This window comes from Nestor notabilis, unplaced genomic scaffold (assembly GCF_000696875.1).
Source record: "Nestor notabilis isolate BGI_N333 unplaced genomic scaffold, ASM69687v1 scaffold12625, whole genome shotgun sequence".
NCBI classification, from domain to species: domain Eukaryota; kingdom Metazoa; phylum Chordata; class Aves; order Psittaciformes; family Psittacidae; genus Nestor; species Nestor notabilis.
The window spans coordinates 26,445-41,671 of NW_009930707.1; the positions used below are offsets into that span (position 1 = coordinate 26,445).

Sequence of the window (15,227 nt, forward strand, 5' to 3'; positions counted from 1 at the left end):
GCATTGCATCATTGTTTTCTATCTTAAAAGGAGGTGGCACCACCACAGAGCTGCAGCTGTGCACCGAGCCACTGTCTCATCATGAATGTCGAGGCAAAGCCCAGACTTGTAATGCACCTGCAAGTTCTCTGATCTTGCTCTAATAGTACTGACTAAGCACTGGGAAAGTTCTCAGACGCTTGTTTACTGAAAATAAGGATCTTTTCAAAGTGCAACTGTATTTGAGTGTTTTAATTACGCAGTAAAACCTCAATAACTGGGATCCACAGGTGTGAAATGGTACAAATTGATCAATCACGTACCTTCTGGCCTGGTAGACGTTCAGCTCTTCCTGGAGGACAGAGACTCTTTTCTGCAGAATATTTACCTGGAAAACACATCCCTCATGAAAATGGTGGACAAAATTGTAATTAACTAATTTATGCTCATTTCATAAAAGGTGTTTTTCTGGTCTTTCCTGCCTAAATAAAGTGCAATTCAGCTGCAAACTAGAATTAATGCTTGGTAGAAGACTGTTAGTATGGCTTCCCTGGCCCTGCTCCAGCTGCACGCTACCTACTCCTTTAGAAACAGAGGCAAAAGTTTTTAAACTCGGCTGGTGGTACCATGTGGGTTATACAAGGGTTTGGGAGCTTCACTTCTACTGTCAACTCCCATATGATGCCTGCGCTCTGATCCCTGTGCTTTTGCTCTTGTGATGAAGGTACTCACCTGGACTTCAAGGGTACGAAAATGAATGTTTATGAACACACTGTGGCCCCTTCTGGAAGACTCACCAGGAGCAGACAATTGGGAGTATGCTTTATATTTAGCAATGGTTTCAGAAAACTTTGCCCAAGCCTCAAGTATTTTCTTCTTTATTTTTATCACGGCTTGGTGTTTTCCCCCGGCCTATCCTCTTCATCTTCCTCCAACAATAAATAATCCTGACAGGTGCAGAGATTCCACTGCCCTTCTTGTCTGCTGTTTTCAAACAGGAATTCCAACTATTTTCAAAGACCAGGACACCTGTGCTTCAGTACAAGCTCTGCTCCCTGAGTGGTCCACGATGACAGCGTCCCGCTGGAAATACAGCCAGCAGCGATGTGTTTCTGGGATAGCACCCAGGTTTTCATGTGTGTAGTTACTTTTACTCTTTTGAAATGCTGCTCCTGCTTACAGAAGCCCTGCAGGTGGGTATCAGATTCTCCTTTTTTTTCTTTCTAACTCATTAAAAGGTGTGGTATTCTTGTATTGGCTCTGGAGTAACGCTTCCTACCAGACAGAGCTAATAGACAACCACACTTTAAAAATAGCTTTTTACTATCAACTGGAAATAGATTTCCCCAATAGATCTTTAACTCCTTATTTCCCACAACTATTTAAATGAGAATGATTTCCATTAGGTATCTCTTTATAGGTAAGTAGAGGGTTTACAGCCACAGTGTTGAAATTGTGTCACTGCCGGCACACAGGAATATGGAAGTTTCCCCTATGAATATTTCCTACTTCTATTAGAGGCACACTTTGCCAGGGGAAGTGTCCCATGGATAGCAAAGAACGCTACAGAATAACCCTTATGTGATGTAAATTAAAAATACGGGGGAAAACCCCCAAATACATTAAATTCCCAACCATCTCCACAGAGAGAGGCTGCATAAGAAAAAGAAATTGAGTATGTGGATGTATAATTTCTTGGAAAATGGTCCTGACAGTTGGTATAAGGTGTGTTCTGGTACCAAGCCTAAATGTGTATCCTGTGTCCTCAGGGCTTCTGCTCTTCCCAGCACTCTTGAGCAGCTCTGAGTCACCAGTATTGCCTTGTCTTCCTCTCACTTCTTCCCTCCAGCCCAGGACAGATCCCAGTCCTTCCCAGCACATTTAAATGCACAGTCCTGCCCTGAGCCATATATGAACACTGACACTGTTTTCTTTGGATTACCGTTATTCCTCACCTATGATCACCTCTCTGTTGCTATTTACCCTTCCTCATGTGAGTTCAGGCAATGATGACATTTTGTTTTCTTCCAGCTCCTAATATACTGAATAGGAAAGCATCAAACAACTTCTGCAGGAACCAGGAACAAGAGAAACACTCTGCTCATTAGCAGTTCCCTATTCACAATGACATTTTGGTATTGAATAGTCTATTTCATAGAAATAATATTGATTCTGCATTATTCTAGATGAGCTAGTGTTTTAAATATTAATGATTAAGCATTACAGAAGGCTGTCAGAGCCTCTTCGTACAGGAAAATGTAGGAATAACACACTGATCATTTGGACCAGTATCTTAAATGTTATATTTAACATATCCCATTTAACATATCCCATTTTCTTTATTATATAGGCTGGAAAGAAAAGAAAATTATTTCCAATTCTCTTCTACACCCTTTACATGCAACCTTTAAACAATTCCTTCAGGAGAAACAGGGTAAGGAAGATGAGAGATAAGTGTGTGCTGTATTTGAAAGGTTGAGAAAAAAGCCTAATACTGAATACAGCATAATTTCTACTTTCAACTGCCAACCGAGGCAAAATCTGGCATCAAAAGATACAATGTGGTAGCTCTCAAGGTGAGGAAACTGGAGGAGAAAAGTCTTGTGAGAGACGACTGAGTGAGAAGCAGGTGAGCGCTGCCATGATTTGGTTTTGAGACTGATTCAGTCTTTTTGGCTAAATTTTAGACAGTCAGAATGTCTTGTCTAGACAAGATGGCTTTTATCCAATTCAAAAAGTCAAAGATGAATAATAAGAATTTACCTGAGATTTCAAAGATACAATGGTGTCTTCAAGTTCCTGTCTCAAAGTTGCTGGCATCAGGCCTTTGAGTGTGGCTTCATATTCTTGTCGTATATGGGTCATCTGTAACAGCACAAAAATACATTTATATATAGATGGCTACTCTTGGAAGCTGCAGAGTAACGTTTTTGCTTCTTTTGCCCAAATTGGGGTACAAATAAACACAGAATTTTTCTGGTATCAAGGGAAAGGGAAGGAGGGAGAAGAAAGATCAGCAAAAACCTGTAAAGAACAAATGAGGTTAAAAAGAAGAAGGGAAAAAGAAAACGTTAAGAATAAATCTATGGAGAGGAGGAAGAAATAATGAAAAAGAAACAGTGAGGCATTTGCTGGGACATGGGCAGAAGCAGCAATAATCATTCCTAAATCTGTCTCAGTAGAGCATTTATACAGATGTATTCTTTGCAGTTGATAGTCAGAAGTTTTCTTTTTGTCTTTGGTGGGATCTGAACCAGGTCAGTAGAGTGATATTTGCCCCTTACTCTCTCAGACAAGGTGAATTATTGTTTCCCAAGATCCGTTTACAACATTTCTCAACTTGCAGGTGTTTTTAAGGACTTTTTTAGTCATCATGCAACTATTCTTCATTGCATTTTGTGTCTTTCCCAGCTTCAATGAGGCTACAGGACTTTCAGTAACTAGGTTTGAGCATCTCAGACACGTTACAAGATCGGATGTTCAGACCAAACCGATTACATCTAAAGAAGGACTTTAGCCCATAACTGTATTCAACAGATGTTAAGTAAACAGTACAGTTACAAAGCAGGGCTATATGAGGACAGATTAGCTGGAAGGACTGTGCTTTGTATCTCTCCAGTGTGGTTGTATTTGCTGAACCTTGACCCTGGAAAAGCTTTATTACTAGGTTGATCAGTGACTCCCATCTGTACTTCACTTCCAATAGGATTAACCTCTTAAATTAAATGAGTACTTAGGTGTTTTTCTGGACTAGCAGCTGAACATGTAAATAAAGGATAAAAGATTCAATATCAGATTAACTTATAAACTATCTTTAAACTTTCAAACCGGATCTATTTTTCCAACGGTTTACACACCGACGCCGTTTTGTGCTAATTTTGTTTTAGTTACCAAATTGCTTAAATCTACCATTGCAACCACAAATCAAAACCTCAGCCCTACAGCTGAAGAAGCCACGAGTTGAGCTTCCAGCCCCCGGCTCGCAAGGAGCGCACGCGCTGAGACACGTGAGAACCACACAGTGAGTTCAGTGTGAGACGTGCCAAGTACCAACTCGCTGTAAAAAGCAGGTTGTGCCAAAATCTGCATTATGCATAACACAATTATCAATACAAAAGGAATAAAACAATCTGATGAAACTTTAGGAAAGTTCTATGAGTCATTCCGACACGCAGCACCAATCTCCACATCTCTATGCAAATAGGCAATTAGAGGCTTTCCTGGTGAACTGCAAGTGAGTGCTGCCACCATGTAAATCTATAGAAAAAAATAGATGGTGAGACAGGAAACCTTGTTTGAACTCTGCCTGTATAGAAGCTACTGATCAGAATTTATGGTTTTGAAAGTTACTCCAATAAATTTACACTACTATTTCTATAAAGACTTAAAAGTTATGCACAGGTGCTTTGCCAGGATAAATATTTTCTGAGCCAACAGCTCATTTGGGTGGGGACCTTGATAGAGCAGAAACGTGTATTTCAGTTAATTCAACACATTACATTTGTTCTTGGTGAGAAGGGAGCAGAAACAGGCAGCTAGAAGAGCAAAATACTTCTATTTCCTACGTTTTGAATAATAAAGGTGTATTTCATGAGCAAGAGGATCTGGATGATCACTTTGGCAACATGTTGGAGTGACCCAACCAGCATAGAAACTCCACCTCTCTCGCACTCAAGTGATGTGGATGGCAGGAGCTGAGCCTGGACTCTGATATAATTCCCTATACCATGATCTATCCATGCCTACAGAGCATCTAGGACTGACACCAGCTTCCTCAGGTGCCAGGTACACAGCAAGAGCCCCTTACCCCAGTTTTTCCTAGAGGAAAGTCAAACAAGTTTCATTCTAAGTACATGCAGCATAAATTTTAATACAGGTCTCTGATTGAAATAATAAGGTTCTAATTGCGCAACAGTCTTCTTTCAACCAGGTCACTGGTTTTAATAGTTGAATCTGCAAGTGGCCTCTAAATACGTGCTACCATGACCACGTTTGCTATTAGCTCTGCACAGCAGCAAGGGGACTGTTCCTGTTTGATAAAGGTGTTGGAAAAGTCAGGAAGAAATACATACTGTGCTTTAAAGTATGGATGTATGTTACTGGGTTGGCTGAAAATGGAGGAAGAGAATGAGAAACAAGCCCTGGTAGCTGAAGTGTTGCTTGGGGCTGATTTCTTCCTCTGTTTCACAGAGAAGACATGCACTTTGGGATACAAGTGCAATTGTTTGTTTGCTAAGACAAACCATGTTACTTTCCTCTGTGCCCACTAATCATTGCATGACAATAAGACGAAAATAAGATCCCAGCTGTTTCCTGTCCCATTATGATAAACTGATGTTTTTGGCTGAAGTTACTATCAAGGTTTATTGACCCAAGAGATTAAAATAGTGAATGACAAAAGCCTAAATCACTTCTTGTAACTGAAAAATAACATATAGGGGGCTAATGGGTACTAATTTGAATGAGGGAAGGCTTTTAGTTTTTAACGCTTATTTTTGACCAATGAAACCTGTGTCTGCAGGGATTTCTTTCTTTTTTTGGTGCCTTAAAGGCTTTTTTGTTCTTTTATAGCCTCGAGCTGCCTCCCTAGGATCCGCAAATAGTGCGTCTCCTCTTGCACTCTTGAGAGATGCTGAAAATTGCCATTCTTCAGCCCTCAGGAGGGCTTTAGCCTGCTGGATGGGGATGGCTCTATTTCATTTACTGTTGTGTTCGTTTTGCTTCAGTCCTGAGAAAACTTCTTTTTTTCATTTGAAAATTCATTTTGGTGAGTTGATTTAATCCATGAACCCCCAGGAAGGTTTTTTATAGCTTTTAATATTAAGCTGCCACGCTGGTCTTTGTTTATTCAGGTTGGTGGCTAACATATGAGGTTTAAAGTTTTACCATCAATCATCTCTGGTGTCAGTCGAAACAACTGAAAGCTGTGGCTGCCGCACATAGCTCATGTGTGCTTGTCACATGATGAATTAGAGAAAACAAGAGATAAATATTCACGTAATTATACAAAGAGATGCAGAAAGGGAAGTTACAGTTCCACAGGCTACAATGAGAACTTGTCATAGTTGAGCACTGACCATTCTCAAAAGGGAGAAAAGTTGGTTTTGGTGCCCAGAAGAGAAATATTCAAACCTGAACTTCCCAAACCAAGCAGTCAGGCCTGGCCCGATGCTTCTCAGTAGTGTAAGAGGAGTTTCTTCACTACTTCATGGAGTTTTCAGGTGGCACAATTAAGTTTTGCAGCTCTCAATTCTAAAAGCTTCAGAGGGATGTTGGTTCGAAGAAGAGGGGAGCACAGAACTGATGGAACCCATTGGCATCTAGCTGCACTGCAGTCACTCTCCTTCCTTTTTGAAAGAAACAACTCAAGCACATTGAGAAGAAATACAGTATCTTCAAGATGACCAGATGCATTTTAATCCAAGTGCTGAGAACAGCCTGCAAGGCAGAGGATACTCTGCTTCAATTCTGAGCTTTGCTGTACAGTTACGACCACACTGCATCTTATTCAGGTTCCCAATAGCCAGCTCTCCCCTTACTTCGGAGAGGTCTGTGATGCTGAGTTTATCATCCAGAGCACACTGGCCCTGGTACAAGATCCCCTTCTCGTTAAAAACTAAACAAATGCAATCTTCTCCAGATCTCCCAACTCTAAATTACTTTATTTGAACCAAAGGAAAATGAAAAAGTAACTCTGAAGTATACACTGCCAAAGCAAATGAAGGGACCAGAGAGGAGTTGTTCGAGTTCCTTTAGAAAATATAAATCTCATCTTGAAGGGAATGAAGTTAACATTTTGTTTATGCCAGATAAGAATCAAAAGGCAGTTCATTAACTAAGGTGTTGTGGGTTTTTCAGTGTCTTAATTTCTGCCTGTTTATGATATATATGAAGGATAATAATTCCAGGTGTGCCAGGAAATATGAGGATAGTGACCAAAAGGCATAATTAGGATCATTTAATTATTATCAAATTTTCTCCATGTTTCAGGGGGAGTGAGATAAGTAATATCCTGACTCTCTCACATCCTTTCCTGCACAACTTAAACAATGGTGTTATAAAGCTGTTTAAAAGAGATATCTCTTTAAAAAGGTTATGCATCTGTTCCACAATACACATCTCTGAAAGCAGACGTGAAAGATCCGCTGTAATAAATCTGAAGACAGGTTAAGGTACCAAAAAGGTAAAAATAACTCCTCCAGCCTTAGGCAAATCATTTAATCTCAGACTAAAGTCTCATCCTTCTAAATGAGGATAATAACAATAACAATGCATAGGTCAACTTCATTCAGGTGGTGCGCTTGCTGAAGCAATCTTCTGAGAGCACTTTGGGAAGGGCAAGTGAAGGACAAACTACTGCAGTGCCATCCCAATTAAAAAAACCCCAGTCAACAAAACCCCAAAACCCAAACAACAACCCAAAGAATGTCAGTGATTAATCATAGAATCATAGAATAGTTAGGGTTGGAAAGGACCTTAAGATCATCTAGTTCCAACCCCTCCTTTGCTTCTCAGCACTCCTAAACTCCAAGTGAGCACAGCTTTACTCCCACAAAACTGCTCCAAGTCTCTATGGGCCCCTTCCTTCATCAGCCCAGGGGACACTGGTCACTGGCTATAACCAAGGAACCAAATCCACTGAAATCTGAATTTCCTCAGCTCTCTCAGGTTTCTGTTGTTAATTAGAGCTTGAAATCCTCTGAAACAATTTTTCCTACTGAAGAATCAACTGATGTATCCATTTTCTCAATGAAGAACACTTGTCTTTTCACAATGTAATCAAATAGGAATATCCACTGCTTTTCGCTCCACATCCTCTCTTATTTCAGGCAGTGGGAACTTCTATTCTGACTGTGCAATGTACGTTGAAATATGGTTCTTCCAGATTCAGAGGAATAGAATGCAATTTGATACAAATGTTCTCAAGTTCTTAAGAAAAGTAATGAATGCCATAAATTGCATGAATTGGGCTCGGTCAAAACCAGCAATGGAGCAAGATCAGCTGAGTGAGTTATTTTGTCAAGTGTACACTATGTTGCTCTCCACTGAGAAAATACTGCTGGAGAACCTCCCCTGTTCTGACAGTTTCAATAAGACATAAATTAATGGCATAGCCTCCCTCTTTGTTTCCCTGTCTTTAGCTAGTAAACCATCTGAGTGTCCAAAACATTTTTGCCTTGTTGTTTTACTAACCCATGAGGACCTCCAGTGACTCCAAGCCGCTTGCTGCACACTGAGCTTTCTGCTCTAAGTTGTCTTTTTCCCCCTCAAACCTGCATCCAAAAGGCCTCATTGCTTCAGTGGCTTGTATTTCAGGATCTTTCTTTTCTCAACCAAGATCTCCCACCTGGAAAATGCTCTGTTTGTAGTTAAGCAATCTGAGTGTGTATCATTCATAGCTGCAAAGGAAGGGAAGGCAGGCAAAGCTTTTTAAGAGAAAAAACACCAGTGGGCTGCATATGGCAAGAACAGCATTCTTGGGATTACACCAGTTGGAGAGGAATAAAAGCTTTCACTGTCAACACCATAAAGCAACCAGGAATGCTGTGGCTAGAAAATTCACGCTGTTCTCTCAACCTCCCCCTCTTCTCCAGGGCTCCGCTATTGTTCCAGCTGGGATTTGGAGGATCCCTGACTTCTTTTCCCCTCCTTCCAAATGACTCATCACAGATGCCATCTTTGTTCCTGAGCACTGTGTCCTTCAGCTCATCAGTGTTGTCCCTTCATCAGCTGGCGAGGTCATTGCTGGACCATGAGGATTCTCTGTTCTGTGGGGCAAAGGGGTCTCAGAGACACAGCTCACAGCCCCTGACCTGGAGGAACAAAACCTCCACCAGCACTGCTGGGCCAAAGCTGAAAACACATGGTGTTCATTTCTGGCTCTGTTGATTCCTAAAATGCTATCAAGATAATTAAGCCTGAAATAAAGCTATAAGCATCTCTGACACCACCACTGGAATGTATTTCTGTATTTCAGTTTTACATTCCAGCATGTGTTACCTTCTATATAATCCTTTCCATCCTGGGGAGCTTCAGCAAGTCAAGGTTCCAGTGTGTGATACACAGAGGTGCTGAGAGCTCACTAACAGCAGTGAGAGCTGACAAGGCTCAGCTGCACGCAGGATTAGGCTCAGCATTTTCACACTCACTGTGTGAACAAGCAAATCTTTGTAGATAATAATCAGAAGTTGCTTTTACTATCACCATTTCACCTCTTTCAAGAACAGAAATCTAATCAGCATCTCAACTGGAAAACGAGCTGCCAGGATAAGAAAGCCTCAAATTGGTAAGAGTCTGTTCCTGTTTGGGCATGGGTGAGGATGAGGTGCAGGAGACAACCAGGGCTGCACTTCCCAGATGCACTTCTGATGGCTGGCATTTGGTGCTGATTAAATTGCAGAGTAATACTTATAAGTTGGTCTTTTTTCAGTCTTTTTAGCTCCATCCAAGCACCTCATCACCTAGAAAAAATGAACGGGACAATTGCCTAACGGAGCCTGCATCGCTGGGAGCCCACACCGAGGATTAGATGTCTCTGCCTTTCTCTTCTGTCATCCGACTGGCTCCTCCCTGCATTCCCATTTCTTCTTGGTTTTAATTCCCTGCATTAAACACCAGCATCACTGTCCCTTGCAGTCCTGCTTTAAACGCTTCTGAAAGAACAAAATTCCCTTAATAGATAACACACAAGCAAACCACAGACGCTCTAAAATGATGTACTGCTCTCTTGAAGGATCTCCTTCTCATTCACTCCTACTAAGACAAAGAGCTAGAAAACTGACATTTTAAAACACCCTCTAATTCCTGCATGCCAGCATATGCTTCTAGTCTCTTTTTGTTAAAAATGCTCTTTTCTCTTTTAACTATTTATTCTGTAGTTCCTGTTTTTCTCTCTTTCTCCAGCCGGCCGCTTCGTTCCAGTAATACATTCTGTCTGTGAAGTAGGTATATATTTGTGTATTTTCCAGTTGTGTCTGATTACCAAAGCTAACATTTGATCACTGACTTCCACACATGTACATCACCATCATCTACCTCTCTTCCCTTTGACAGTTGCACAGTTGGTGAGAGCCTTCACTCCCGCAGTTCCTGCCATATGGAGCTCCTGAGAACTTTCAACTCCATTGATTTCCAGCTCCTTTCAAATCCCACCTGCAAATCTGTTTTTCTGTGCTTGAATCTCAGCTTCTATCTCCTTCTGCTAATCTGAAACTTCATGCTATAGAGTATAATTTACTATATTCTAATTAATTCTGCATTCCTTTCACAGTAGGCTGCTGAAGAAAATGCTGTGCAACTGTAAAATGTCAAATGCAAAGTTATGATGTATTCTAACAATCTCAGTCTTCATTAAAAATTGGGGGGTGCTTTTGTATCAAAGTAATTAATTGATATATCAATAGAATGACATGTATGGTAGACACTAACCAATGTAAAAGTGGTAGAACTGGCCCCAAATAATGTCAGTAGTTATTTTATGGTACTTAAGTCAACATAGCCAAACACCTATAGGAGCACCTCTATCCATGACAGATGCCTCATAGGGATATAGCCAGAATCAGACTGATTCTTCCCCATCAGCCTCTACTGGGAAGTCTGAAAAGAGAGTAACTCACTAAGAAGTGGATGCTTTGATCTGTGTACGCTGCACAGCCCGACCAGCGTGCTGCCACTCACATCACATTCTTCACTGCTTCTATGTGGCTCTTCAGCATCTTCTTTTCAATAAAAATATTTTCAACTTGAAATTTGTTCACCACAAGTATTTTGAAAAGAAATCTTCTATTGTGCTGTCTGCAGCCATGGAACCAGCAGATTTTCAGGTGCCAGCCTGCGGGGAGCTATGCCCTGGCTGCTTGTCTCCTACATTTTGCACAATATATATGCATATATGAGATGTTTTATGGGGAGAAAAACAGCTGGAGTATGCAGTAGCCTCCGGAGCCAGTGCTTGGGGTGTCGGCAGAGTGAAGGATGGACAGAAGGACCCTCCTTGGCCATGCAGAACTGCAGAAAACCAAGCACTCTTCTGATACCTCCTCTCCGTGCTGGTCACATACAGGAACTGTTTTAAAGTGACGATATTGCTGTTCTTGAAACTCCCAGTGGAAACTTCTTCCAGCTTCTCAGTCCCTTCCCCACCGCAGGAGAGGCTGCTGAGCCCTGGTGCCAGCACAGTCTGCCCCAAGGGGTTAATCACCGGCTCCGCAGGCAGTGACAGTGCAGGGGCTGCTCTCTGTGAATCACTTCTGTGGTTAAGATCATTCAAATCTAGACTAAGCTTCCCATTTCTGTGGGAGCAGAAATGGGTCTCTGGGGGGAGAATTTTGGAAGCATTTCAGTGACGTGGGTTGAAACAACCAGAGCAAACGGCAGAATTTCACCACTAACTCCAGTGTGTGCTGACTGTTTGTTTCTCAGTCTTCAAAGTGCTCCCCAGCTCTGCAAAACAAAGGCTGCCTAAAAATCCTCCTCACCTGCAGCTGGCCACAAAGCCAACTTTCACTTTTGAATATCTAATCTAGAGCTTATTAGCCTGATTTTGGAGGACTCTAACATGTTCTAAGACAACCCTTTGAGAAAGCCTGGGAATTCAAGGCACTGCCTGGCTTTTGCAATTAGCTGGGGCACCTGAGCTCAAAGTCCTGTAACAAGAGGGAGGCTGGGGTTGTACCAAACACCCTGTTCATGTGGAGAAAACTCAAGTGCTCCCACATGATTTTTCCAGAGGATATATAGCAGGGCAGGGTGATGGAAGTGAGGGCAAAGGTTTTCTGTGATTTTATCTGATCACATTTAAAACTCTGATACCTTTAACAATGAATCTGAAAAGAAATACAGAATCATAGAATAACAGAATCCCAGCCTGGTTTGGGTTGGAAGCGACATTAAAGCTCCTCCAGCTCCAACCCCTGCCACGGGCAGGGACACCTTCCACTAGAGCAGGTTGCTCCAAGCCCCTGTGTCCAACCTGGCCTTGAACACTGCCAGGGATGGGGCAGCCACAGCTTCTCTGGGCACCCTGTGCCAGCGCCTCAGCACCCTCACAGTAAACCTCTTCCTTCTACCTAACCTAAATTTACTCTCTTTCAGTTTAAAGCCATTCCCCCTTGGACCAAAATCCCTAAAGGGATAATATTACTCAAGCTTTCCAGCCATCCTATTAAGAACTACGTGGGACCCACGCCCTGGACACAGGCATAGGTTGCTCCTGTCTGCCTCACGAACCTTTGCTGACGGCTCCACAGATCCGCAGGCAGTGGCACTCTTCCCACCGAGGAGAAGGTGTGGCAAACGTTAGAAGTTCTCTGTGCTGCACAGCAACTGAAATTTCAGAACGATGCATCACAGCACTCGTCTGAGAACAAATATATTTAGTTGGCATGGAAACAGTAAGTTAGGCTGAGTGTGGTAAATATCCAGCAGTCATAAAAAATTGAGCAAGTCAGAATAATAAACATTAAGCACACAAACTCGCCGAATGCTTTTGAATCACAGCTCTTTTACAATTATCACTCCTGTTTTCATTTGAACATGAGTGAAATCCACTTAACAAACTAAGCCTCTCTGTTTTATTCCAAACAGTTCTACAACATCCTTATGCAGATAACTCCTTTCTCCCTTTTTTACAAGGGAGATAACTCGCTTATATTCTGATAACTCCCTTTCTCTCTATTTGAGAAAAAAAAAAAGAGAAATTAAAGGGTTGGAAATCCACATTGGTATTCTCCTTCATTTCCTCAGTAATATTCATGAATTGAACATAATTGATTTTCTGTCTTCAGAGAATCTCTCTCCTTTAAGACTCTATTTGTGACTTGACTGCTCGGAGGAGTATTCCTATGGTCTGAGTATCTACGGTGTTGCTACTTCAGTTGTTTGTGAACACGAGGAAGTCTCTTCCCCTCTGTTAATCCCAATTAGAAATTTTACATCATCCTCAATCCGTCTCTATAGTTAAAAGCATTAGAACAAAGAAGGAAAAGAATAGGGTCTTCTTCCGAAAAACTTCTTGTGTGTAATTCTCAAATGAGAGATTCCTGGAGCTTCCCAGTGTACAGAGTTGGGGTGATTATCCTTACAAAAGGAATTTGAAATGAGATGAGGTACTCTAAAGAAATCTAGGTAATAAAGCAAGAGGATCACTACCATTAATGTTTACAGAGGCCCCAATTCAGCAGAATTTGTTGCACATGCCTCAATCCCTGGATTCATTAGGCACACGCTTAAGCGCTCAGTGATGTGCGTCATTTTTAATTGCACATTCACAGGATGTACATTCTGCTGTAGGAACACTGTAGATCTTTTACCTATGACTGACAACTGCACAAAGCCACATGACTCAAAAAGAGAAGTGTTTTTAGTACAACAAGAGAACTTTCAAACAGAAATCTTGTCTTATGTTTGATCTAGGCATGTACCAGAGCTGACCAAGTGATACAATACAAGAGTGTAACGATACAGGAACATAACCTAAATGGGATTAGCTGATGGGAAGGTGCTTCCCAGAGTTACAGAGTACTGAGATACAAGAAACTTCAAGAATTGCTTTGCAGGGAAAAGGTTTGGACACACCCAAACTTCCTAAGAACCTTCCCAGACTGCTTTAACTGTCATGGGGCTATGTATATAAAAACCCTATATATAAACTCCTGTATATTAAGCGTGAGTTACACTGAATTTACTGCTAGTTTGCCACTTTCCATGAATGCAATTCCATATGTCTCAAGAAGGTGGACATTTAATTTTTGAAGGAAAGATCCAGCATTTTGACATGAAGAAAGCTAATGTAATTCTGAGACTCCTATCTAGAAGTGCAGCGTTACTGAACACACAGACCGCTGTCCTAGACACTTAGCAGAGACAGGATAACCTTTATGGAAAAGATAACATTATTTAAGGTTAGTCAAAGTGGGAGACGTTCCCAGGCACTTTTGACAAACATAGGTCCATCTGGATTGGGACTTATCATTCAGATGCAGTTGCCAGACTGCATCACTGATGAAACAACACAGATCTAACATGATTGCATCTACTCACACTGGAAAGAGGACCGAGAAAGTAAACAGGAGTAAACACAAGTTCATACAAGAACATGAAGTATTGGAATGAAAAGGCTCCATAAAAACAACAGCGCCACACTCGCCTCTAGACAGCTCAGGGCTTGCCATCAGACTCCTTCTACCATACTTCTCCCCTCTTCTTTACAGCACAGTTTGTCTCTCCGGATAATTATAATAAAGAAAGGTTAACTCTGTGCAATCACTAGAGGGTTATTGTAGCAAAGAGTTAAGCATCATGGATCTGTCAGTCACTGTTTGAGACTCAAAAGTTATAAGGACATTGCACTGAAAACAAGACAAACATGGAGCACTAAGATACCACCCAACAAGCCATAACGAGAAACAGCTTCTTACTTTTAATTAAAAGCACAACAAAATGTTTTTTCATGTCTCATTCATTTGTTTGTTGTTGTTACAGAATCAAAACACAAGATTTTTCCTTTTAATGAAAAACAGAAACTGTTTAACCCTCTCTACTCCCTATTTATAGACATGGAATAGCTCAGAGAAGTGGCCTTTGTAAGAGCCCCAGCACAGATTTTGATGTTTCATGCAATTCTGATTTAGACAATATTTGGTAGAAGCAGAGAGCAAGTTCTCAGTCACAGTCTTAAGTATTTCAACTCCCTGATGGGCTGACAAGTCGTTAGCTACTGTTAATACTTGATGAACATGTTTACAGGTAGCCTGGCCAAGACATAACAACTGGAAATATGTCAGAGCTGTCATTTTTCCGTTTTTCTTCTGCAGAGATAAGCATAACTAATGAATGAACCAGGCCCAGAGAAGACACACAAACAAATTGCAGCATATTTGTCTGCAAATAGACCAAAGCCCCCTAAACAAAAACACCCTCAATGACTCCAGCTTTGGAAAGCCCCAGTAGAGGAATGGCAGAGACGACTGTCGACAGACACAGATACGAGCATTACCAGAAGCCTGCTAAATAGCCACCTTGCAGGAAAAGCTCTATGCTGGACGGTCATTTAAATAACATTTCTGTTCTATTTATACTGGGGAATGGACCAGCTGAGCCAGTCCTTCGCTAACTTAGTGTGGACTTAGTTTAGGGTAGTCCTGTGGGTTGGTCTGGACCAGGTGCTGTAAAACCTTCAAGGCAGAAAGCAGGAACCATCATGCATGTCCAACCTTCTACCTTTGTATTTTCCAACCTTCTACCTTTGT

General features: G+C 41.5%; 1 protein-coding gene across 1 annotated transcript in view; it reads right to left on the bottom strand.

Annotated features, from left to right (window-relative positions):
• Positions 1–302: 302 nt before the first annotated feature.
• LOC104406531 (centrosomal protein of 112 kDa-like) overlaps positions 303–15,227 on the bottom strand; it is a gene marked incomplete at both ends in the record, with an annotated part of 43,564 nt that continues 28,639 nt past the window's right edge. Inside the window, 2 exons of the mRNA XM_010015532.1 lie at positions 303–367; positions 2,743–2,844. Coding sequence (XP_010013834.1) covers positions 303–367; positions 2,743–2,844 — 167 coding nt within the window. The remainder of the gene's footprint in view (positions 368–2,742; positions 2,845–15,227) is intronic.